The sequence below is a fragment of the Hypanus sabinus genome, chromosome 9 (assembly GCF_030144855.1).
Source record: "Hypanus sabinus isolate sHypSab1 chromosome 9, sHypSab1.hap1, whole genome shotgun sequence".
In the NCBI taxonomy this organism is placed as follows: domain Eukaryota; kingdom Metazoa; phylum Chordata; class Chondrichthyes; order Myliobatiformes; family Dasyatidae; genus Hypanus; species Hypanus sabinus.
In genome coordinates this window covers 23,461,729-23,484,683 of record NC_082714.1, presented here as the reverse complement: position 1 = coordinate 23,484,683, position 22,955 = coordinate 23,461,729, and the positions used below count along the sequence as shown (strand labels likewise).

The following is a 22,955-nucleotide window of genomic DNA, read 5'->3' as shown; positions in this document are numbered from 1 at the left end:
CAAATCACAGGGTATTACTTATGTTGAGTATTCACTGTTCAGATGACTCAGATACAAAAACAAGAGAAAATCTGCAGAAGCTGGAAATCCAAAGCAAAACACACAAAATGCTGGAGGAACTCAGCAGGTCAGGCAGCAACTATTGAAAAGAGCAAATAGTTGATGTTTCGGGTTGAGACCCTTCATCAGGACTGGAAAAAATATGAGAAGTCAGAATAAGTGTAGGGAGGGGAAAAAGAAGTCCAAGGTAATAGGTGATTGGTGAAAATTGTAGATGGGGAACGGTGAAATACAGAGCTGGGATGTTGATTGGTAAAAGATATAAAGGGCTGGAGAAAGGGGAATCTGATAGGAAAGGACAGGAGGTCATGGAAGAAAGGAAAGGGGAGGAGCAGCAGAGGGAGGTGATGGGCAAGTAGGGAGATGAGATGAAAGAGGGAAATGGGAATGGGGAATGGTAAAGAAAAGGGGGAGCAATTATTGGAAGTTTAAGGAATCGATGTTCATGATATCAGATTGGAGGCTACCCAGATGGAATATAAGGTTTTGCTCTTCCAACTTGAGTGTGGCCTCTTCGCAGCAGTAGAGGAGGCCATGGACTCAGATTGACACCATAGTCGAATAACTCAAATGCTATTCTCTATCAAAGCACTAGTATGAAGAATAATTCATTTTCAAGATATGGGAAAGTGAACAGAACACATGTGATGAAGAGGTCCACCACAGAGATCCAGTTAATGCTTTCAGGAACCTGAAGGTTTTCTGACTCAAAAAGTTATAGTTCATATTCTGTCACATCTATCATTTTCAATTTAGTCTTCCTATCAGATAACTACATCTAAATGTATCAAGCAATCTCGGTCTACATTGAATATGCAACATTTTCACTATCATTAAGCATGGTTCTGAACAGCATGGTTAGTGGATCTAGTAGGATGGCGGAAATAAAACAACAGAAAATAATACATCAAATAATGCAAAATTAAAAGGAAATTAAGAACACGGAATTCAGATTACTTAACTTTAAATATATATATATGTGTGTGTGTGTGTGTGTATATATATATAAATGTATATATATGTATAAATATAAATATATACATAAATATATATAAATGACCAGTATAGAATGAAAAAGCTTACCTGAATTTGGTTCCAAGTATCCGTCCAACAATCAAGTTGCAAACACCAACACCAATCATTTGCACTGAAGTAGCGATTCCTAAAGCTGTTCCAAGGTTTGCCGAAGGAACCACTAAAATGATAGAGGGCCACAGGCTAGTCTGTGGAAATAATCAGAATTTACTGACAAAAATAGCAATTAAGTAGCTAAAATCAGAAAATGACTGCAAAGATATTATCACAATATGCCCTTGCTGGGTTGACTATGAGTTCACTGCATAAACGATTACAATATATTAAAAGTGTATTTTAAATAACCCTGAACCCATTTGTAATGATGAATGCTTTGGTGTTTTGGTATTGGTACTGGATTAGTATGTTATTGTCACATGTACCTGATAAGGTGTTCTGCAAACTGTTTACACAGATCAAATCATTACACAGTGTATTCAGCTACAATAAGGTAAAATATTAACAATGCAGAATAAAGTGTAAAAGCTACCGAGAAACTGCAGTGTGGGTAAATAATAAAATGCACAATTATAATGAGGTAGATTGTGAGTTCAAGAGTCTACCTTGTCAAACAACAGTCTGATAACAGTCGGGTAGAAGCTGTCCTCAAGCCCAGTGGTACATGCTTTCAGGCTTTTGGATCTTCTGTCCGATGGGAGAGGGGAGAAAAGAATGTCTGGAATGGGTGTGTAGATGGTGAAAGAATTTAATGAGAGCTACTTGTCAGTGGAGAGAAAATAAAAATAACATCTTACAACAGCAAATGAATAGGTGACTCCCAGCCATATCATTGAAACCACTGGTGGTACGAAGGTGAATGCCAAAAGAGCAAAAACAGGGACTGTCAACCCAGCACACATCGAGACAAGTATTCCTCGTAATCCTATGTAATCCTGAAAAAGATTTTAAAAACATTTAATTGATTAATTTATACATGAATATATAACATTAGAACAGTTGGGAAGAGTGCTCATTATTGGTGAGTGGGAGCGTGTGACGCCTAGTTCAGGCAGTATAGCAAACCACACAAATAATTACTTAAAATCCTTCCTTCTTTTTAGTTATAGACTGGTAAGCTATTCTCCCTGAACATGTTTTGTATCCTATCTTATTTTTTAATGTTTACCATAGTACATATTTAATATATTTGTTGATGTTTCCTTCTTTCTTATGCTGGAAACACGTCTTACGGAGTTTATGGCTGTCACGTGGCCAGATCTGTAATATGTCATGGCTGTAGGATACAGTTCTCCAAGTCTGCTACTTCGGACTTGTTTCAATATGGGAACTGTTGGGGAGGGTCATACCAGAGAGAACATCAAAGATAGGGTAAGGACGTTAGGTAGGAAGCCGACAAGCTGCTATTAGCTGCACTGGTGGAAAATGGAAGACAATAATCAAAAGAACAAAGGATAAAATTAACAGTACAGCCGAGTGTGAAGCCAGTGGTTTCATGGGCCTGAACTGTGATAATGCCAATTGTTTTCTAGTTATGGTATGACATTAACAAGAAAGTTAAGAAAGTCTGTTCTCTATAAGTAAACAATGATAATAGTTGATTGAATGTGATAAGCAATGATAAGATGATTAAATATGTAAACCAAATTTGTATTACTCAGCAAATAAACAGAATTATTTTATGGTATAGAAACAGGAAATATTGCTAGAGGGACAGGGGATGTAACTAGGATTCTTCTGCTATCTGTTTGCTTCATATTTTACTGAAACCCACACTTTAAAATTCAGCCTCAGTTCAATACAGTTAATATCCATGAAAAGGATGTCTGATGTTCCTGGTGATCACAATCTACCTTACCACAATTTCCCAACCTGGGGTCCACGGACCCTTTGCTCAATGGTATTGGTCTAAGGCATAAAAATGGTCCGGAGTTAGAACAAAGCAGATGACACTCACAGTGAGGATTCCAGCTATGGGTAGTAGAAGCAGCGAGGTATCGAACACAGCACCAGCGATGTAGGAGGCTTCCTGATTACTGTACCTAGAATACTTATCCTGAATGAACTTGCTGAAAAATAAATGCCAAGATATAACAGATATAATTGAAATAGTCAGCTGTATCTAGTTTTCTCATCACATGAATAATCCTGGAGACTGTTGCAAAGAATTAATCAGAGATTCAAAATTGCAGCAGTATGTGATGAGGACTACCACATAAAAGACAAAGTGTCAACTATGAATTAAAAATCACTGCTGTCCTATTGTAGAGCATCTCAGTTTTGAAAAATAGAGGTATATAGTAGGTGTGAGAAATAAAGAGAAACTTGCAATGATTTTTTTTCAATTAAATAGCAAGATCAGACCATTCAGAAGATGGTATAAACACTTTAGATGTTTAATACATTGAACTCTACTTACGTAGCATCAGCAATAAATGGAAAGAATCCATTATAGAAGAACATGATGGTAAGAACCAGCAGCCAGTAGCGGAGAGACAAATGACAAATATCCTTTAGTCTCTGGGGAGAAAGAACAGGAAGGTTAGAGAAGACCCTGTGGGGAAGCTGTAGTTAGGTCCCTCTCAGTCTAAATAATCAGAATCAGAATCCTTTATTATCACTAAGTATGAGGACACATAAAGGGAATTTGATGCCGGTTTCCCTGAGCTCTCTGTACAGAATTAAAAGCAAACAAAAACAATAGTGCAAATAATCATAAACTATATACAATGAGGTCCACCTCAATGAATGTACAGGTGGACTTGACTTTTAATAGACTAAAATTCAAGTGTTCATAAGACTGATGGCATGCAGAAAGAAACTGTTCTTGTACCTTTTTGTCCTGGCATACAGTGATCTAAAGCACCTACCAGAAGGAAGGAGTTGGAACAGGTGATATCCAGGGTGTGATGGGTCTACAATAAAGATGCTTGCTCGCTTCCTGACTCTAGATGCATTAAGTCCTGGATCGAGGGCAGCTTCACACCAATAGTCCTTTCCACAGCCCTGACAGTTCTTTGGAGTCTATTCTTGTCTTGTTTGGTAGCTGATCCAAACCAGACAATGATGGACGAACAGAGAACAGACTGGATTATTCCTGAATAGAATTGAATAAGCAGCTCCTGAGGCAGGTTGTACTTCCTGAGTTGACATAGGAAATACAACCTCTGCTGAGCCTTTTTGATAAGTATGTCCGCATTGGGTGTCCACTTCAGGTCCTGGGAGATTGTGACACCCAGAAATCTGAAGGTCTCCACAGCAGACACAATACTATTGAGTATATTAAGTGGGGGGAGTATTGGGGGGCTCCTCCTGAGGTCCACTGTCATCTCCACAGTCTTGAGCGTATTTAGCTCCAGATTGTTCTGATCACACCAGAGGGCCAGCCGATCCACCTCTCGTCTGTATGCAGACTCATCACCGTCTCGGATAAGGCCAATGACAGTTGTGGTGTCTGCAAACTTCAGGAGTTTAACAGATAGATCCTGTGAGGTGCAGTCATTAGTGTAAAGGGAGAAGAGCAGTGGGGAGAACACACATCACTGGGGGGGCACCGGTACTGATTGTCCGGGTGCTAGAGATGATGCTCCCCAGATCTTCTGGTACACATCTTCCAGATGTCTACTTTAAGGACCAATGATTACTCACCAAAATAGTTGATTACTAAAGATATTTGTTCCCTATCCAAAAGCAATATTTTTTTCCAACGTTAAATCCTGAGCCACTGAATCTACCCACCACTTTTTTGGATTCCTGCTGGTGGACAACGTCAAGTCCCAGCTGTTGTGCCCCACTTCTGTCCAGGATGCCAACGATGAGGGCTGAGACAAAGCCAAGAACACACAACAAAGCTCCTGAGAAAATTAACAACATGATAACCACATTACTGACAAAAATACACCGCAACAGATAGAAATCAGAGGTGGTCCCACAAGTGGCAGCCAGATCTGTTGCAGCCTCTTGCAATTGCACTCAATTTACTAGGTACACCTGTACATTTGCTCATTAATGCAAACATCTAATCAGCCAATTGTGTGGCAGCAACTCAATGCTCAAATGTACCTGCATACATGTTGAAGAGGTTCCGTTGTTGGATGTGATGAAGGACACACATAGATGTTGGATTAGCAAGTACTGTGGATGAGGCCTGGTGAGGCTGAGGGCTGGTAGCCCAACAGGTCATCTAGTTCCCAGAGGGGATGGGTCCTGGGATTGCATGTGTGTGCTTGCAGGAGACACAAGAGCTGCTGCCCCACTAGATACACGACTTGGTGACCAGGCCCGGAGTTCAGGATCCTGTCTTTGGCAAATCCTGAGATCAATATGAAAGATTGAAGCCCGAAGGTCGATTGGAAGTCCGGAAGTTGAAATCTGATTGGCGATGCCCTGGATCTACAAGTTTTGAATCTACTGGGGAATAAGAACCCCTTCTCCATGGATCTGCCCGAGGACCAGCAGCCTGTTCTGGGTTTGGAGGACCGTCTGTGGGGGTGTGTGGGAGGACAGAAAGGGCCTTGTTTTACTATTGTTTTGTTATTGCTGTCTTCTGTTTTGATGTATTCTGTATTGGTCTGCTGAATACTGTGCTGGTTGTTAATGGAAATGACACACTTCATTATATGTTTCAATCTACTGTAGATGATATAAAAGAATAAATCTGAACCACTGACCTCATTCTAAAATCACACGGTGATCTAACTGGGAATAATTCTTTTAGCACCAGGAGATCCAAGAAAATCAAACATCAAAGTTAATCAGGGGAAATACACATTTATAACACTGTCACACTGTGCTTTCCAGGAAGCGAGTTCAATGTATTTATTTATTGCAGAGTACGCCCTTCCAACTTCCATTGCTGAGCGGTGTGGAGGATTAAATCCCCCAATTTAATCCTAGTTTAGTCATGGGACAATTTATGATGTCTTATTAACCTACAAAATGATGCAGCTTCGGACTGTGAGGTGAAATCCATGCAGTCACGGTGAGAACATGGGAACTTCTTATAGGCAACAGCAGGAATTAAACCTGGGTCACCTGTACTGTAGAGTTTTATACACTATCATGCCATAATGACTGTGACAGGGGAGTGTTGAGAGTTGGGAAAGACTTTGCCAGGCTTCATTGTCTACAATATCTGGGTGGCTAGGATCAGTAGAGGGACAGTTCGTAGCACCTTTCCCCTGACCAAGAGCTGCTGAGGCAGGGCACAGGCGAGTGGGAATGGACAGAACAAAGTAAAATTAAGGACATGAATGATCTTGGCACTCTCTTCCTTCTGTTACAGAGGAAAGCCCTGCAAATAGCACCATGCCATAATTGGTGGTATTGACATCAGTGACTATTGTCGATTTCAATTACCCTTGACATGGTGGTGGATATGCCTTCTGGATTCACTGTAGCTCATGTGATTATAAGTATTATCTGTGGTTCAGAGGGCTATTAGCAATCAAGCACATTGCACTGTGGTCTGAAGTCACACATAGACCAGTCCAGTTTAGTTGCTGAGGGGCATTAGTGACTCAGATAGGGTTTTACTTCAATATGATGACTTAATTCTATTTTTGACATTTTATTCCCAATAGATTTAAATAAATTAATTCAATTAAAATTGTAACGCTTGGTATAGTGAGATTTAAGCTAAATTCTTTGCAAAAGTCATCCAAGAATCTCACAGAACTAGAAGCCTTTTGCAAGGAAGAATGCGCGAAAATCCCCCAAACAAGAATTGAAAGACTCTTAGCTGGCTACAGAATGCGTTTACAAGCTGTGATACTTGCCAAAAGGGGTTTTACTAAGTACTGCCATGCAGGGTGCCCAAACTTTTGCTTTGGGCCCTTTGCCTTTTTTGTTATTTTGAAACTGTAAGAGATGGAAATAAAAAAGTTTTCTTGCTTAAAATATAAAAGAAATATGTCATCTATAACCTTATGCGTTTTGGAAATCATTTCATCTTTTACTCGCTTAGCTATTCACAATAACAGAAATTTTGACCAGGGGTGCCCAAACTTTTGCAAGTCATCTGATTTAATGTGGTGATAGTAGGGCACAAGACTGATTTCACTTCCTTTGTACAATTTTCAAGTCCATGCCTTCAAGTTCATCATATTCATCCGTACCTGCCCAAAGAGTCCACTGCAGCCCAAAACGTGATTCAAAAGATTCGGTTAATAAATAGTTGAGGACACTGCCAAGACGAGAGAAGGCCAAATTCAGCCCAAAGGCCAACGACAACTCCTTATCTTTGAACCAGAAAGCGATAATACGGTCCTGAACAACTGAAAGAGTGGAAAAGAATAGAGAGTGAGTGAGAAAAGGCACTGTTCAATTTAGAGCTAAGGGGTAAAAACAGATTTATTAGATCTGGCAGAATTAGCAAAAAAGTACCATTTTAAGCATTTATTCTGTGGGCAGGAAATGAAGCTTTGGCCAGAAAAGCCTGTATCTATTGTCCTTAGAAGAGTGGTCATCTGGATTTAATGAACTTCTTCTGAGCTCTGGAACTCCAGCCATTTGCTGAAGGACAATTAAAGGTAGGCAGTAAATGCTGGCCTTACCAGAAATACTAATGTACACTGAAATGTATGAGACAACATGTATCTGATGGTCTGTCATTATATATACAAACCCCTAAGATGTATTTTTTCCAAAAATCATTGAAGACTGGTAAAATCCCAAAAGACTGGAGATGGGTGAATATTGCCCCAGTATATAAGAAGGGTGACCTTGGTAACTATAGACCAGTAAGCTTAACATGTATCATAAGTAAGATAATGGAAACAATAACAAAGAATGAGATGGAAAAGCAGTTAATAAAAACAGGCATGTAAGCAGAAAGCCAGCATGGATTCAGAAAGGGGAAATCATGTTTTATTAATATGTTGGATTTCTATCAGGAGGCAACTAAAATTTATGACAACAATAGAGCAGTTGATATCATTCATGGTATTTCAGAAGGTTTTTGACAAGGTACTCCAACTTACAGGAGGTCGGGATTCAGTGTAAGGTGTGCGAGTGGGTGAAGAATTAGCTCAAAAATAGAAAATAACAAGTAACAGTGAGTTGATCTTTTTCCACACCTAGATGATGTTAAAACTGAGGTACTGCAAGGATCAGTTTTGGGGCCACTACCATTTTTAACTTACATTAATGATTTGGATAAGCACATAACAATTAAACTGGTAAGGTTTGTAGATGACAGAAAATTAGGGGGAGGGGCTGATAACATTCAGGCAACAAACAGAATCAATACAGTTAGATCTAAACAAAATCCAAACGTGGGCAGATAAATGGCAAACGAAATTTAATGTAAGTAAATGTAAAGTGTTTCATACATGAAGCAGAAATAGTAGATATAAATATACAATGGGGGGTGGGTCTTGAGTTAGAAAGTGCACTGAAGGATTCGGGCATCCTGGTAGACTCATCACTATCAACACTATCATCGCTATCAACATCTCAACAATGTACAGAGGTGATTAAGAAGGCTAATAGGATGTTGAGCTATATTTATCAGTTGCGTTCAAGTCAAGAGGCATACTCCTTAAACTACATAAGGCACTTGAGAGGCCACACCTTGAATACTGTGTAAAATTTTGGTCTCCACATTGTGTGAGGGATGTGAAGGCACTGGAAAGAGTCCAGAGCAGGGCAACTAGACTTATTCCAGGTCTGCAGCGTAACAGCTATGAAGATAGATTGGAAGAATTAAATCTTTTTAGCCTAAGTAGACATAGAATGAGAGGAGACATGATAGAAATGTTCAAAATCATTAAGGGTATAAGTAAAATGGATGACAGTTGCTACTTCAAAATTAATCCATCATCAAGGACACAAGGCCATAGGTGGAGGCTGGTTAATGTAGATTTAACATCAGAGATTATTTCTTTATACAGTAAGTTGTGGACATATGGAACAAACTACCTAGTTGTGTAGTTGAGAGTAGTACCTTAGAGACTCTCCAATCTCAACTCGATAGTTATTTCAACACACTATGTGAATTGGAATTTGGCAAGCTTTGTTGGGCCAAATAGCCTGTTTGTGTCAAACATGTTCAAATGTTCTAAACTTTATAATATTCTTGGAAAACTACAAATATCCAAGCTCTAATTTTTTTTTTCAAAAACTGATGTCATATTATCATCCAGTCCTTTAGGAAGGAAGGGGAAAAATCAACCCAAAAGAAAAGTAATTAAGATGCAGGACTGAAAGAGTGAATAATTTTAACTCTTCAGAAAATCTGTACTAAGCTACTGACCATTCCTTGTCAGTCTGTTAACAACAGATTGAAACTGGTACTTACGATAGAATGACCCACTGCTTGAGCCAGCGAGAAACTGGCCAATGATCATCAATGGCAGTAGGTAACTGGTGCCTTTGAAATGGGATCCTAAAGCAAAGGTAGCCGAGCCCAGCATAATAATAAAGTAGGAGAAGATGACTCCAACTACAGGGGAAAACAAATAAAACTGTTTCAACAAAAGAACATCTCAGAGGATTTATTTCGTTATTCAAGTTTCAAAAATTCAAAGTACATTTATTCTCAAAGAATTTATAAATTATACAATCTTGAGATTTGTTTGTTTACGGGTAGCCAGAAACCTGAAAGAACCCAATTAAAGAGGAAAAAATAAAAGACCAATAACTGAAATGCAAGTGAAAGGAAAGAAAACACAAGTCATACAAATAATTGAAGCAAACAATGTTTAAAAACTACAATCAATCAACACATATTCCTGAACAACTGGGTTTTTTTTAAGTGTTGGGAGATTATTTCATTCATTTACTATTTATTGAAAAGCCTTTTCCTAAATCATTTTTAAAATAATGGTGGGCCTTTTCTTGATCTCCAACCTAATTTGGAAAAAAAAGCAGATTTTTCATACCAATTCTGGTTAATGTTGTACACATTCATTCAATTGACTCTGGAATAAAGGATTTGGACATTTTATTTGTCTTAGCTGAACTTTACGTATAGTTTCAATATTGTTATGCTTTCCTCCTTTCTCTCATAAGCATGCTAGTTTGGTTTACTAAAATTCAACATTAGTGAATAATTCATTTTAAGAATTTATTTATTTAGATACAGTGCGGAATAGGCCCTCCCGTCCCTTCAAGCTGTGCCACCCAGAAATCCCCCAATTTAATCCTAACCTAATCACGGGACAATTTACAATGACCAGTTAACTTACCAACGGGTGCATCTTTGGACTGTGGGAGGAAACCAGTGGAAACCAATGTGGTCACAGGGAGAACATAGAAACTCCTTATGGGCAGCAACGGGAATTGAACCTGGATCACCAGCACAGTAAAGTGTTCTACTAAGCACTGAGCTGTCATGAGGAAAGGAAGAAAACTCGGCAAGAAATGGAGTCGATAATGTGCCCTGCCCCTTCTCTTAACTTGGCCTCGAGGCCACTTGAGCATACCTGATACAACAGTGTGCTCAGTGCTGAGGGATCATTGCTTCTGAAATGATTTAACACCTTCAGAAAATGCCTTTGGAACCTAATAGCACCAACACACAAGAGGTTATGAGGAGAGGCTGTAAAACCCTGTTAAAGTTCAACAACATCCTTCTTTAATAATAAAGCATACACCATAAAACAACATGGTTGATTAAATCATTCAACTAAAAGTAATAAGGCAGTATCTTTTGGGATTCATTTTAACATTTTTTGTGAATCATTCATAAGTTGATTTGTTATCTGTAGTAAGTTTTCACCTGAAGTCACTGTTGCTTGTAAAAATGGCAATTTATCCGTCCATTTACACTACAGGAAAAATTTTTAATGTCCCCTGAGAAAATCTCAAATCTGTACTGATAATTTGATTTATACCTGTACCTGGAAATATAGCTCATTTTGTTTAGAAACTAAGCGATGTAAACTCCCAAAGTACTTAGAAGTATATATTAATATTCTACAAATGTACCATTCAGGCATTTGTGTACTGGGCATTGCATCCAAAGTTCAGCTCCACTGAAGTCAATTAGCTCATGTGTGTGGTGAACTATGTGCCTGTCTGGACATGCCCCCTGCTGACTGCTCCTGTGGCTCCTCCCACAGGCCCCTGTATAAAGGCGATCTGAGGCCTGACGCTCGGCCTCAGTCTCCAGAACATAGTATGATGGACACTCACTCCTGGTTCCTTCTTCCAGTCAATAAAAGCCGATATCCCGCCTTATGTCTCAGTGTGAGTTATTGATGGTGCATCAATGTGGTTAGGAGTTGTTGAACCCGATGGTTCTTAATTATGTGCATACAGACATATCTCATGCTTGTAGTTTCTGATCGTGTTTATTAATGTCAATCTTAACTAGTGTCTTAACTGTACAATTTTACATAACATCTAATTCACTACACAACTGATCAAACATGACATACAACTGCCAATGCACTAATGCAGTCAGCATTCACATAAACAAGATACACATTCTGCAGAAGGTGCGGAAGGAGGCTTTATTACTGTGCTGAGGACCTCTTTGTTTAAATTCATACTGTTCCTCATACTCACTGCAATTTCCCAGCTTGTCTGTGAAGAACCCAGCCAGTATCACCACCACAGCATTTCTAGAGGAGAGATGAAGTAAATAAATGAAAATGAATGATGAGGCCCTCAACTAAAATGTTAACAGTACATTTCCGACAATGGATGCAGCCAGAGCTGCTGAGCTCCTCCAGCAATGCTCCAGAATACAGCATCCGTAGACTCTTGTGTCTGGTGTATTCAAGAACTTTGTGCCTTTTAAGGTATTAATGCTGGAATGAACTCCAGCACATCCTCCTTTCTGCACCTTTGACTGAGAACTATTTCCATCCCTGCCATCTTAGTAGTATGCCATAATTTAAATGCCTTACAATGGTATATTTTTGTGCCAATTGAACACAAAGGTGTCATTCTCAGATGTACAATTGGATTCACTCAAAACTAGAGCTCCTTATTATAATGGCGGAAACTAAGCCTTAGATAGCGGTTAAAAAGGTTTCACAACACGTTCTTCCAGAAGATTCTCCTAGTTTGAGATATATACATAAGCATTACAAGCAGAAAACCCTAGATTATTTGCAAAGAGGGGCATAAATAGGATGTCTTCTATCCAGGGTTGGTGAATTAAGAACTAGAATGCGTGGATATAAGAAGAGAGAAAAGATTTAATAGTAACCTGAGATACAATGTTTTTGTACACCAGAGGGTGGTTCACACATAGAAGGAGTTGCCAAAGGAAACATACATTAACACCATGTAAAATATACCTGGATGATTACATGGATGGGAACGGTTCAGCAGGATTTGGGCCAAAAATGGAAAGTGGTACTAGTTTAAATGGGCTTGGACTAGATGGGTTAAAGAGCCTCTTTCCAAGCTCCAAGGCTCTATGACAACAGGGTATATAGACTGTCCTTGTAGAAGAAGACAAAAACTAATTGAGAACACAAAGTACACTGCAGATGCTGTGGTCAAATCAACACGTACAAAAGCCGGATGAACTCTGTGGAAATGAGTAGTCAAAGTTTCGGGCTGAGACCCTTCGTCAGGACTGAAGAAGGAGGGGGCAGGGGCCCCATAAAGAAGGTGGTGGGAGGGTGGAAAACTAATCAAAGGGGTGGGGGAGGGGAATCAGGGAGGGGATAGACTGGAGAGGTGAAGACCGAGTGAAAGAGGAAAGCACTATGGGTAGTAGAAGAAGGCAGAATCGTGAGAGAGGTGATAGGCAGCTAGAAGAGGAGACAGAGTGAAAGTGGGATGGGGGAAGGGAGAGGAAGGGAATTATCGGAAGTTGGAGAATTCGATGTTCATACCAAGGGGCTGGGTAGTCTTCATGGAAAGAGGCCCTTTAACCTTCTTCATGGGGCCTCTTCCCCCTCCTTCTTCAGTTAATTGGTCAAAAGGGTGTAATTGAGTGGCATTGGCTCATTGGGTTGGAAGAGCCAGTTACCGTGCTTTATCTCCAAAATAAAATAAAGATGTTTCAGAGAGAAGGTGCAAGAAAAACAGTCTGAAAAGTTATATAACAAAAAATTCCACAAATAAGCCCTTTACATAGAACCCCCTGTGGTGTTAAATGGAATTCACTAAGATTACCATACACCATTTCTGGTTTGACTAGACTATTGATATCTAGGCTAACTTACTGATGATTTTGAAAGGGAGCAGGTGGGAATATAGGTCTGCACAGAAATTTACTACCAAGTTCAAAGCATAGGAACAGAGTAAAAATGAAGAGGGCATTATGGAAGAGTATATTCTGTTAAATATTTACTTACGTCCATGCATAGGTAGCAAAGAGAAGGTTGAACTGCTCTGAGGTCATTCCCAATCCTTCCACACAGTCTGCTGTCCCATTAGTCATGGTAGAATTAAAACAAGTGATATTCTGGAAAGGCACAGGTCACAACACAGTCAGGCAGAGACAACAGATCGAAATGTATCCAATAATTTTAAACTTTTCATAACCATGTTGCTTATCCATTCAGGATTTGTGACCAGTATCAATACATCATCATTAAATCCTCAAGCTCATTGGCTTTACACACAGAATTTCAGTTGTAAATTTACCAGCATCAAACCAAAAGAAATAAATGAAATCATTAAAAGGCGCTAAAGGTCTAGAAGATAAACTTACATTAAATTGACACTAAATGGGTAAGGGAAAGGCTATCTGATAATGTGAATAGTTTACTTTGTAACCTTTTGCTTTTAATACTGGGTTTTTTAATTACAATACAAATCAGTAAATTTTCTGATACTTGTTGACAGAGATATGACCAAAGAGCTGCTCCCCAAAACAGTGTGGATTCTTCTCGTTCTAGAAGTATCTAATGACAACACCAATAAAAATAGCCGGAATCAATACTAGCCACTTGTTCTTCGATTACCCCACTAAACCTTTGACTATCAATCAAGAGGGAATGTGAAGCAGACTCCTCAAATTCAGATGTCCACAGAAATACACTTGCATTTTGCATTTGCTCGACAATAGAATGCAAGTCATGGCACAAGCCAAAGTGCTAACAACAAAACAATCTCAATGAACACGAGTGTCAAACAAACTTGTTGATGCTTTTCTCAATATTTCTTGTTGCAATGTTTCACCTCAATTCCAATTAGCTTCCCTACATGTGTGGACCAAACCTTTAGAATCAATGTGAAACCATTCAACCCATGGTGACTACATTTTAGACCCAAGATCATCTAAACCTCACTAATCAAACTATTGTATGGAGACTATGTTAGTGTTATGCTCTTGTATACTCTTATCTCAATTGATCTCTACTGTATCTCACTGTCCTTGGACAATAAAATATTATAGTAAGGCCTTGGAAACTATATAAAACGCTTACAAATTTCAGAAGTTCCTATCTGCAAAACCAGGCACTGATGATAGAATAAACCCGCATCTTTAAAGCTTTTTTTTCAACCTTTGGTTTATTGAGGAAAGAAGTATTTGGAGATTAATACTTCATACCCTGCATAAAACATGGGAGCACAGATCTCTGCTTCTGGGCTACTAGAACAGGAAATCATGTTATGGAAAACCTAATTTCATGAAACTCTCCGAATTCCATGTCAGGCTATGCAAGTTAACATTAGTACCCTCTTGCATTCAAATATCCCTGGCATTCAATCTCTGGTTCATGACAAGCCAAAGTGGAGAACAACCACTTGGGATGGTTTAAAGAACCTTGAAACTATACATGCGGAGCACAAAACAGTCCAGCACAAGATATGGAAGGAGTGTATCACTTCACAAACTACCCACCCACCTGCTCCATGAGCCACCTCCATTTGTGGAAGGGACCAAGGTTCCCATATTGGCCTCATTGGTCAACACTGAAGGAGAGAGAATGCTCATCATCCTTAATCCCAAAGAACTACCTGAAAGTATACAATGAGCCTCCAAAGGCTGTTACAGAATTTCAGTCTGTGCAGTTTCAAATGAGATGCAAAGCAGTAACAGAGTAAATTGGTCACATCTCATAGTTGGCAACATCAATAGCATACCATGCAATTTGATCAACCCAAGTCTTACCATCTCAGCCAGTGGGTCATTCCAAGCATTAATCACTCTGAGTGATATAATTCTTCCCTGCATTTGCACAATCATCCGTCACAACAAATCCACAGATTCACCACCCTCTGGCTGAAGAAATTTTTCTTCATCTCTGTTCTAAATGGACATCCTCTATTCTGAGACTGTGTCCCCTGTTCCCAGACACCTCCACGAAAGGAAAATTTCTCTCCATATCCACTCTATAAAGGTTTTTCAATATTTGACAGGTTTCAATGAGATCTCTCCTCATTCTTCTAAATCCAGCGATAACAGTCCCAGGGACATCAAACAATCCTCACACGTTAACCTTTTCATTACTGAGATAATTTCTGTGAACCTCCCCTGGACCTTCTCCAATACTAGCACATTCTTTCTTAGATTATGGGCCCAAAACTGTTCACAATACTCCAAATGCTCTCTGACCAGTGTCTTATGAAGCCTCAGCATTATATCCTTACTTTTGCATCCTAGTCTCTCGAAACAAATACTAACATTGTGTCCCTTACCACCAACTTAACCTGCAAGACTTCCAAATCCCTTTGCACCTCTGATTTTTGAAGTTTCTCCCAATTAAAAAATAGTCCATACCTTTATTCCTTCTACCAAAGTGCATGACAGTGCACATCCCTATATTATATTTCATCCTCCACTTCTTTGCACATTTTCCAAGCTGTCCATATCCTAAAGCAGATTCCCTGGTTCCTCAACACTACATGCCCCTCTACCTATCTTCATATGGTGAGTAAACTTGGCCACAAAGCCACCAATTCCTTCATCAAAATCATTGACATACGAGATAAGAGGCTGAACCTGCGGCACATCACAAATCACTGGCAGCCAACCAGAAAATTCCTCTTTGTTCCCACTCTTTGCCGCCCGCCATGAAATTCTCCATGACTATTGCATCAATGCCTTTTTTTTAAATCTCCCATTGTAATTTGTAGCCCACATCCTGGCTACTGTTTGGAGGCCTGTATATAACTCCATCAGAGTCTTTTCATATGTGCAGTTTCTTAAGTATAGAACATAGAATAGTACAGCACAATACAGGCTCTTCAGCGCACAATGTTGTGCTAACCCTTAAATCCTGCCTCCCATATATCCCCCCACCTTAAATTCCTCCATATACCTATCTAGTAGTTGCTTAAATTTTACTAGTGTATCTGCCTCCACCACAGACTCAGGCAGTGCATTCCACGCACCAACCAATCTCTGAGTAAAAAACCCTCCTCTAATATCCTCCTTGAAATTCCCACCCCTTACCTTAAAGCCATGTCCTCTTGTATTGAGCAGTGGTGCCCTGGGGAAGAGGTGCTGGCTGTCCACTCTATCTATTCCTCTTAATATCTTGTATACCTCTATCATGTCTCCTCTCATCATCCTTCTCTCCAGAGAGTAAAGCCCTAGCTCCCTTAATCTCTGATCATAATGCATACTCTCTAAAACAGGCAGCATCCTGGTATGTCTCCTCTGTACCCTTTTCAATGCTTCCACATCCTTCTTATAGTGAGGCAACCAGAACTGGACACAGTACTCCAAGTGTGCCCTAATGAGAGCTGAATCATTACCTCATGACTCTTAAACTCTATCCCTTGACTTATGAAAGCTAACACCCCATTAGCTTTCTTTACTACCCTATCTACCCATGAGGCAACTTTCAGGGATCTGTGGACATGTACCCCCAGATCCCTCTGCTCCTCCACACTACCAAGTATCCTACACTTTACTTTGTACTCTACCTTGGAGTTTGTCCTTCCAAAGTGTACTACCTCACACTTCTCTGGGTTGAACTCCATCTGCCACTTGCATCTGCAATCTTCAACAATCCTCTACACTATCCACAACACCACCAACCTTTGTGTCATCTGCAAACTTGCCAACCCACCCTTTTACCCCTCACATCCAGGTCATTAATAAAAATCATGAAAAGTAGGGGTCCCAGAACCAATCCTTGTGGGACACCACTAGTCACAACCCTCCAATCCGAATGTACTCCCTCCACCACGACCCTCTGCCTTCTGCAGACAAGACAATTCTGAATCCACCTGGCCAAACTTCCCTGGATCCCATGCCTTCTGACTTGCTGAATAAGCCTACCCTGTGGAACCTTATCAAATGCCTTACTAAAATCTATATAGATCACATCCACGGCACTACCCTCATCTATATGACTGGTCACCTCCTCAAAGAACTTTAACAGGTGTGTTAGACATGATCTGCCCTTCACAAAGCCACAATGACTGCCCCTGATCAGACCATGATTCTCTAAATGCCCATAGATCCTATCTCTAAGAAACTTTTCCAACAACTTTCCCACCACAGACGTAAGGCTCACTGGTGTATAATTAACCGGACTATCCCTACCACCTTTCTTGAACAAGGGGACAACATTCACCTCCCTCCAATCCTCCGGTACCATTCCCGTGGACAATGAGGACATAAAGATCCTAGCCAGAGGCTCAGCAATCTCTTCCCTCGCCTCATGGAGCAGCCTGGGGAATATTCCGTCAGGCCCCGGGGACTTATCCATCCTAATGTATTTTAACAACTCCGACACTTCCTCTCCCTTGATAACAACATGCTCCAGAACTTCAACCTCACTCATATTGTCCTCACTGTCATCAAGTTCCATCTCATTGGTGAAATCTGAAGAGAAGTATTTATTGAGGACCTCGCTCACCTCCACAGCCTCCAGGCACATCTTCCCAACTTTATCTCTAATTGGTCCTACCTTCACTCCTTTTGTTCTTCACATAATTGAAGAATGCTTTGGGGTTTTCCTTTAACCTACTCGCCAAAACCTTCTCATGCCCTCTTCTTGCTCCCCCAGCCCCTTCTTAAGCTCCTTTCTTGCTATCCTATATTCCTCAATAGCCCCATCTGATCCTTGCTTCCTAAAATTCATGTATGCTGCCTTCTTCCACATGACTAGATTTTCCACCTTACTTGACACCCATGGTTCCTTCACCCCACCATACTCTATCTTCCTCAATGGGACAAATTTATCCCTAACATCCTGCAAGAGATCCCTAAACATCGACCACATGTCCATAGTACATTTACCTGCAAAAACATCATCCCAATTCACACCCACAAGTTCTAGCCTTATAGCCTTATAATTTGCCCTTCCCCAATTAAAAAGGTTCATGTCCTCTCTGATTCTAAACTTTTCCATGATAATGCTAAAGGCCAGGGAGAAGTGGTCACTGTCTCCTAGATGCTCACCCATTGAGAGATCTGTGACCTGACCCAGTTCGTTACCTAATACTAGATCCAGTATGGCATTCCCCCTAGTCAGCCTGTCAACATACTGTGACAGGAGCTCATCCTGGACACACTTAACAAACTCTGCCCCATCTAAACCATTGGAACTAATCAGGTGACAATCAATATTAGGGAAGTTAAAGTCACCCATGATAACAACCCTGTTATTTTTGTACCTTTCCAAAATCTGCCTCCTAATCTGCTCTTCAGTGTCTCTGCTGCTGCCAAGAGGCCTACAGAATAGTCCCAATAGAGAACTGCTCCCTTCCTGTTCCTGACTTCCACCCATACTGACTCAAAAGAGGATCCTGCTATGTTACCCACCCTTTCTGTAGCTGTAATAGTATCCCTGACCAGTAATGCCACCGCTCCTTCCCTTTCCCCCCTCTACCCCTTTTAAAGCACTGAAATCCGGGAATATTGAGAATCCATTCTTGCCCTGGTGCCAGCCAAGTCTCTGTAATGGTCACTACATCATAATTTCATGTATGTATCCAAGCTCTCAGTTCATCACCTTTGTTCCTGATGCTTCTTGCATTGAAGTACATGCACTTTATCCCTTCTACCTTACTAGCTTTACACCCTTTAATCTGCTTCTCTTTCCTCAAATCCTGTTTATATGTTAGATCTGGCTTTACTCCATGCACTATACTTGCTGTTCTTGCATGACTTTTATCCTCCTTCGCCTCACTATCTGCTCTGGTTCCCCTCCCCCTGCAAATCTAGTTTAAACCCCCCCCCCACCCCCGGAGCAGCACTAGCTAACCTTCCCGCAAGAATATTAGTCCCCCTCCAGTTCAGGTGCAACCTGTCCCGCCAGAACAGTTCCCACTTTCCCTTGAACAAGGCCCAATTGTTCAGAAACATGAAGCCCTCCCTCTTACACCAACTGCTTAGCCACAAGGTGGCTAATATACCCACAAGGATTCTACACCTTCCAATCCTATGTCACCTAAGGATTTGATTTCATTTTTATCAATAGACCTACCCCACCCACTCTGCCTACCTGACTGTCCTTTCAATACAATATGTATTCTTGGATGTTAAATTCCCAACTATGATCTTCTTTCATCCATGACTCAGTGATGTCCACAACCTCATTCGTGCCAACCTCCAACTGCACTACAAGATCATCTACCTAATTCCATATATTGCGTGCGTTCAAACCTTCAGTCCTGTATCCATCACCGTCTGATTTTCGCCCTCTGTTACACTTTAACTCATCCTACTCACTACAATTCTGCCCTATCATCTGCCTGTCCTTCCTGACAGTTACAGTACACACTGCATCGAGTTGTATATCAACTGCCCCACCCTCAGCCCTATCATTCTAGTCTCTAACCCCCTACCAGATTAGTTTAAACCCTACCCTGCAGCTCAGGCAAACCTGCCCGCAAGGATATTGGTCCCTCTCAAGTTCAGGTGTCACCTGTCATTTGTATGCAGGTCATATTTATACCAGAAGAGATCCCAATGATCCAGAAATCTGAAACCCTACCCTTTGCACAAACTCTTTAGCTATGCATTGAGGTGCCAAATCATTCTATTCTTAGCCTCAATGATGCATGATACAGGCAGCAGTCCAGAGATTACTATCCTCAAGCTCCTGCTTTTCAGCTTTCTACCTAACTCCCTAGATTCTCCCTTCAGGACATCATCCCTTTTCCTTCATATGTCTTTGGTACCAATATGCGCCATGACTTTCAGCTCTTCAGTCTCCCACTGTTGAACGTTGTGGACCCGATCTGAGATATTCCTGATCCTGGCACCTGGGAGGCAATTTACTATCCGGGTGTCTCTTTCCTGTCCACAGAGTCTGCTGTCTGCTCCTTATGGAATCCCATCTGCACTCCTCTCACCCCTTCCCTTCCTCTTCTGAGCCACAGAGACAGACTCAGTACCAGAGATCAGGCCACCACAGTGTTCCCCTGAGAGGTTGTTCCTGAACAGTATCTAAAGTGGTATACTTATTATTGAGGGAAACGTCCTCAGTGATACTCTGCACTCTCTGCCTTTTTCCTTTGCCTCCCATGACAATCACCCAGGAACTTGCCTCATAACTTAGGATGACTACCACCCTGTAGCTTCTATCTATCACCTCCTCATTTTGTCGTATGAGCCGAAGGTCATCCAGCTAGAGCTCGGTGCACTTTGTGCAGATGTAGTTATCAGGGAGAATGGAGATCTCCCAGAGTTCACACATCTCACACTAGGAGCACACCACTAACTCTGGACCCATCCTCAGCAAAACTAGCTATGCATTAACAAAAGGAAAAGCAACTTCCGAGAAACTTACTTAAAACCTCTGCCTCTGCTTGCCCAAGATTGTTCTTGATTAAGCTTCTTGAGCCAAAGCCTGACTAGTCTAACACAGTCCACTCACACTTGTTGTGTGACTTCTTGCTCTGAATATTTCAGAGCAAGTTGCAGAATACTAGATACAAAAGGCAAGACAGTGTTGTGCCTTGGACAAATACACAGGATTCCAACATAGGCAAATTACTGGCAGAAACTGGATATTTACATACTACTGCATTGGGCATTTCAGTACTCACCCCCTGGAACTTGTCCTGAAGCACACTGGGAATTCCAAAGTAGAAGCAGGAAGCAAACCCTGGCAGACAGTTGAAGAATAGTAACAAGAATCTGTAATAGGCTTAAGTGGGAAGGATGTGTAAGAAGATTCAGAATGAAGAGAAGGAATATTAATATTAACATTTTATTAACAGTTATTCAAAAATTAAACTTGTTCCTCGGTAAACAAAAACAAAACACTTACAGAAAATGCTGGAAAAACTCAGTAAGTTCTTATCTACCATCTAGGCACTAAAGAGTTTTCTGAAATAAGTACTAACCTTCCAGCTATTTGCCCTCTTCTTATCATGTGTCCGTAGGGGCAAGTTTATTTTATAGCACTTTTCAAACACAAGGCAGTTCAAAGTTCTTTACAAACAACAAGATATAAAAGTCAAACATCAACTTTCAGAGAATAGAAAGAATAAAATCACACAAAAATAGATTTGATAAATATATTTCAAAAATAATAGAAGTTACATAGCAGGATATTCTAATTAAAAGCTTACAGAGAGAAGAAAGCTTGAAGCCTCGATTTAAAGAGCTTAATGTTGGGACAGTCTTCAGATCCTCTGTAAGGTTATTCCAGATATCTGGAGCATTGTAACTAAAAGCTGCTTGATCGTGTTGAGTTTTGACCTTGGAGACGGTAAAGAAAGATGACCTGGGAGCTCGGGATGGTTCAGAATGGAACTAGAGATTAGAGATGTATTTTGGCCCTAGACCATTCAGTGCTTTATAAACCAGTAGTAATATTTAAAAGTGCTATTACTACTCACACTGTTTATTACCTGATCTGTCTCAAACAAATTCCATATCTTCCTTTGTCTTGTAACTCAGTTTTCCCCCAGAACTCTGCTTTCAAAACTGACACCTCTCCATTCTTCCCTAGTTCTCAGGAATCGTTGCTAATCTGAAAGTTTAACTGCTTTCCTTTTCCACATATGCTGCTTGACTAGCTGATTTTCTCCAGTAGTTTTCCTTTGCAAATGCATTATTTCTCGCACATGGAATAATTTTTCCTTAGCATTTGAAAAGAATGCGAACTATGATTTTATAGTGCTGTGAGACAAAAGTGTATATTTGCAACACCAACAATGTTATGATCGGGCCTTTCAGAATCAGAATTCAATTGTTGTCTTTCCCTTAATCTAACACAACAGTTCAGATCTTCAATTATTGGGAATGCATCAACACTCCATGCTCAAATGGGAAATAAAATCCACCCCATAAAAATATTACTAATCTCTTTCTGACAGGTCTTAATTCTCTGGAATCCAGCTGCTAGCTGAGAGTCAATCACAACAAAGAATTTTTACGAAGGTGAAACCAGAAAGCTGTCCTTAATTAAAATTATACAAAGTAGTAAATAAACATTGTCATTTGCATTACCAGAGAGCAGAAATCTGTGCATCATAAACACACATTACTAAATATTTACTTCATCACTGTAATTAAGGAGATTACAATCAATCTTCATAAATGTAGTTCCTTTAGATGCTAGAAAGTTTGATTGGTGAACACCTTAGTATGTAATGAAAATTCTCTAGAATCTCAAGCAATTAAGTGGAGAATCCACAGGTATTTTATACTGGGATAGTTTGTAAAAGCCTAAATTGCGATTATAAATTCATCAGATTGAGATGATTAACATAGCACTAGAACCACCACTGACTCTCGCGTTCAGACCACCAGTGGGCAGATACTCCCGTGACCCCGAATGGGGCAGAACTTTTATCACCAGTGTGAGCTGACATTCCAAGCCCACATTGGATGTTTTGGTGATAAGGTAGAAAAACTGGCGTTGATGGTAAATCTCCTCGATGGACCAACACTCTGATTGTTCAATGCTTTACGGGTGCAATGATATCCTGCAGCCTAATCCTTTCAACATTTATTTGCAGAGATAAGGAGAGTCTCCTGGACCTGCACCAAGGCAGAGGGACGATGAGGGCTTATGCAGTCATGCTTGCTG

The 22,955-nt window shown here is 40.4% G+C and overlaps 1 protein-coding gene across 14 annotated transcripts in view; it reads right to left on the bottom strand.

Annotated features, from left to right (window-relative positions):
- Positions 1–22,955, bottom strand: part of mfsd1l (major facilitator superfamily domain containing 1-like) — a 50,664-nt gene that overhangs the window by 21,692 nt on the left and 6,017 nt on the right. For 4 of the 14 annotated variants that reach the window (XR_009513897.1, XM_059979268.1, XM_059979270.1 and 1 more), the window contains exons 2-11: positions 20,962–21,062; positions 13,356–13,465; positions 11,605–11,660; positions 9,392–9,535; positions 7,209–7,367; positions 4,831–4,946; positions 3,512–3,612; positions 3,050–3,161; positions 1,890–2,027; positions 1,144–1,283 (exon numbers count right to left, since the gene is read on the bottom strand). Coding sequence is in view for 8 of the 14 variants with exons in the window: in XM_059979268.1 (XP_059835251.1) it covers positions 1,144–1,283; positions 1,890–2,027; positions 3,050–3,161; positions 3,512–3,612; positions 4,831–4,946; positions 7,209–7,367; positions 9,392–9,535; positions 11,605–11,660; positions 13,356–13,465; positions 20,962–21,062 (1,177 nt within the window). In the remaining 6 variants the exon portion in view is untranslated. Of the gene's footprint in view, positions 1–1,143; positions 1,284–1,697; positions 1,811–1,889; positions 2,028–3,049; positions 3,162–3,511; positions 3,613–4,830; positions 4,947–7,208; positions 7,368–9,391; positions 9,536–11,604; positions 11,661–13,355; positions 13,466–14,855; positions 14,923–20,961; positions 21,063–22,955 lie in introns of those variants that run through there. The other 10 variants (XR_009513900.1, XR_009513899.1, XR_009513901.1 and 7 more) reach the window with 7 other exon arrangements.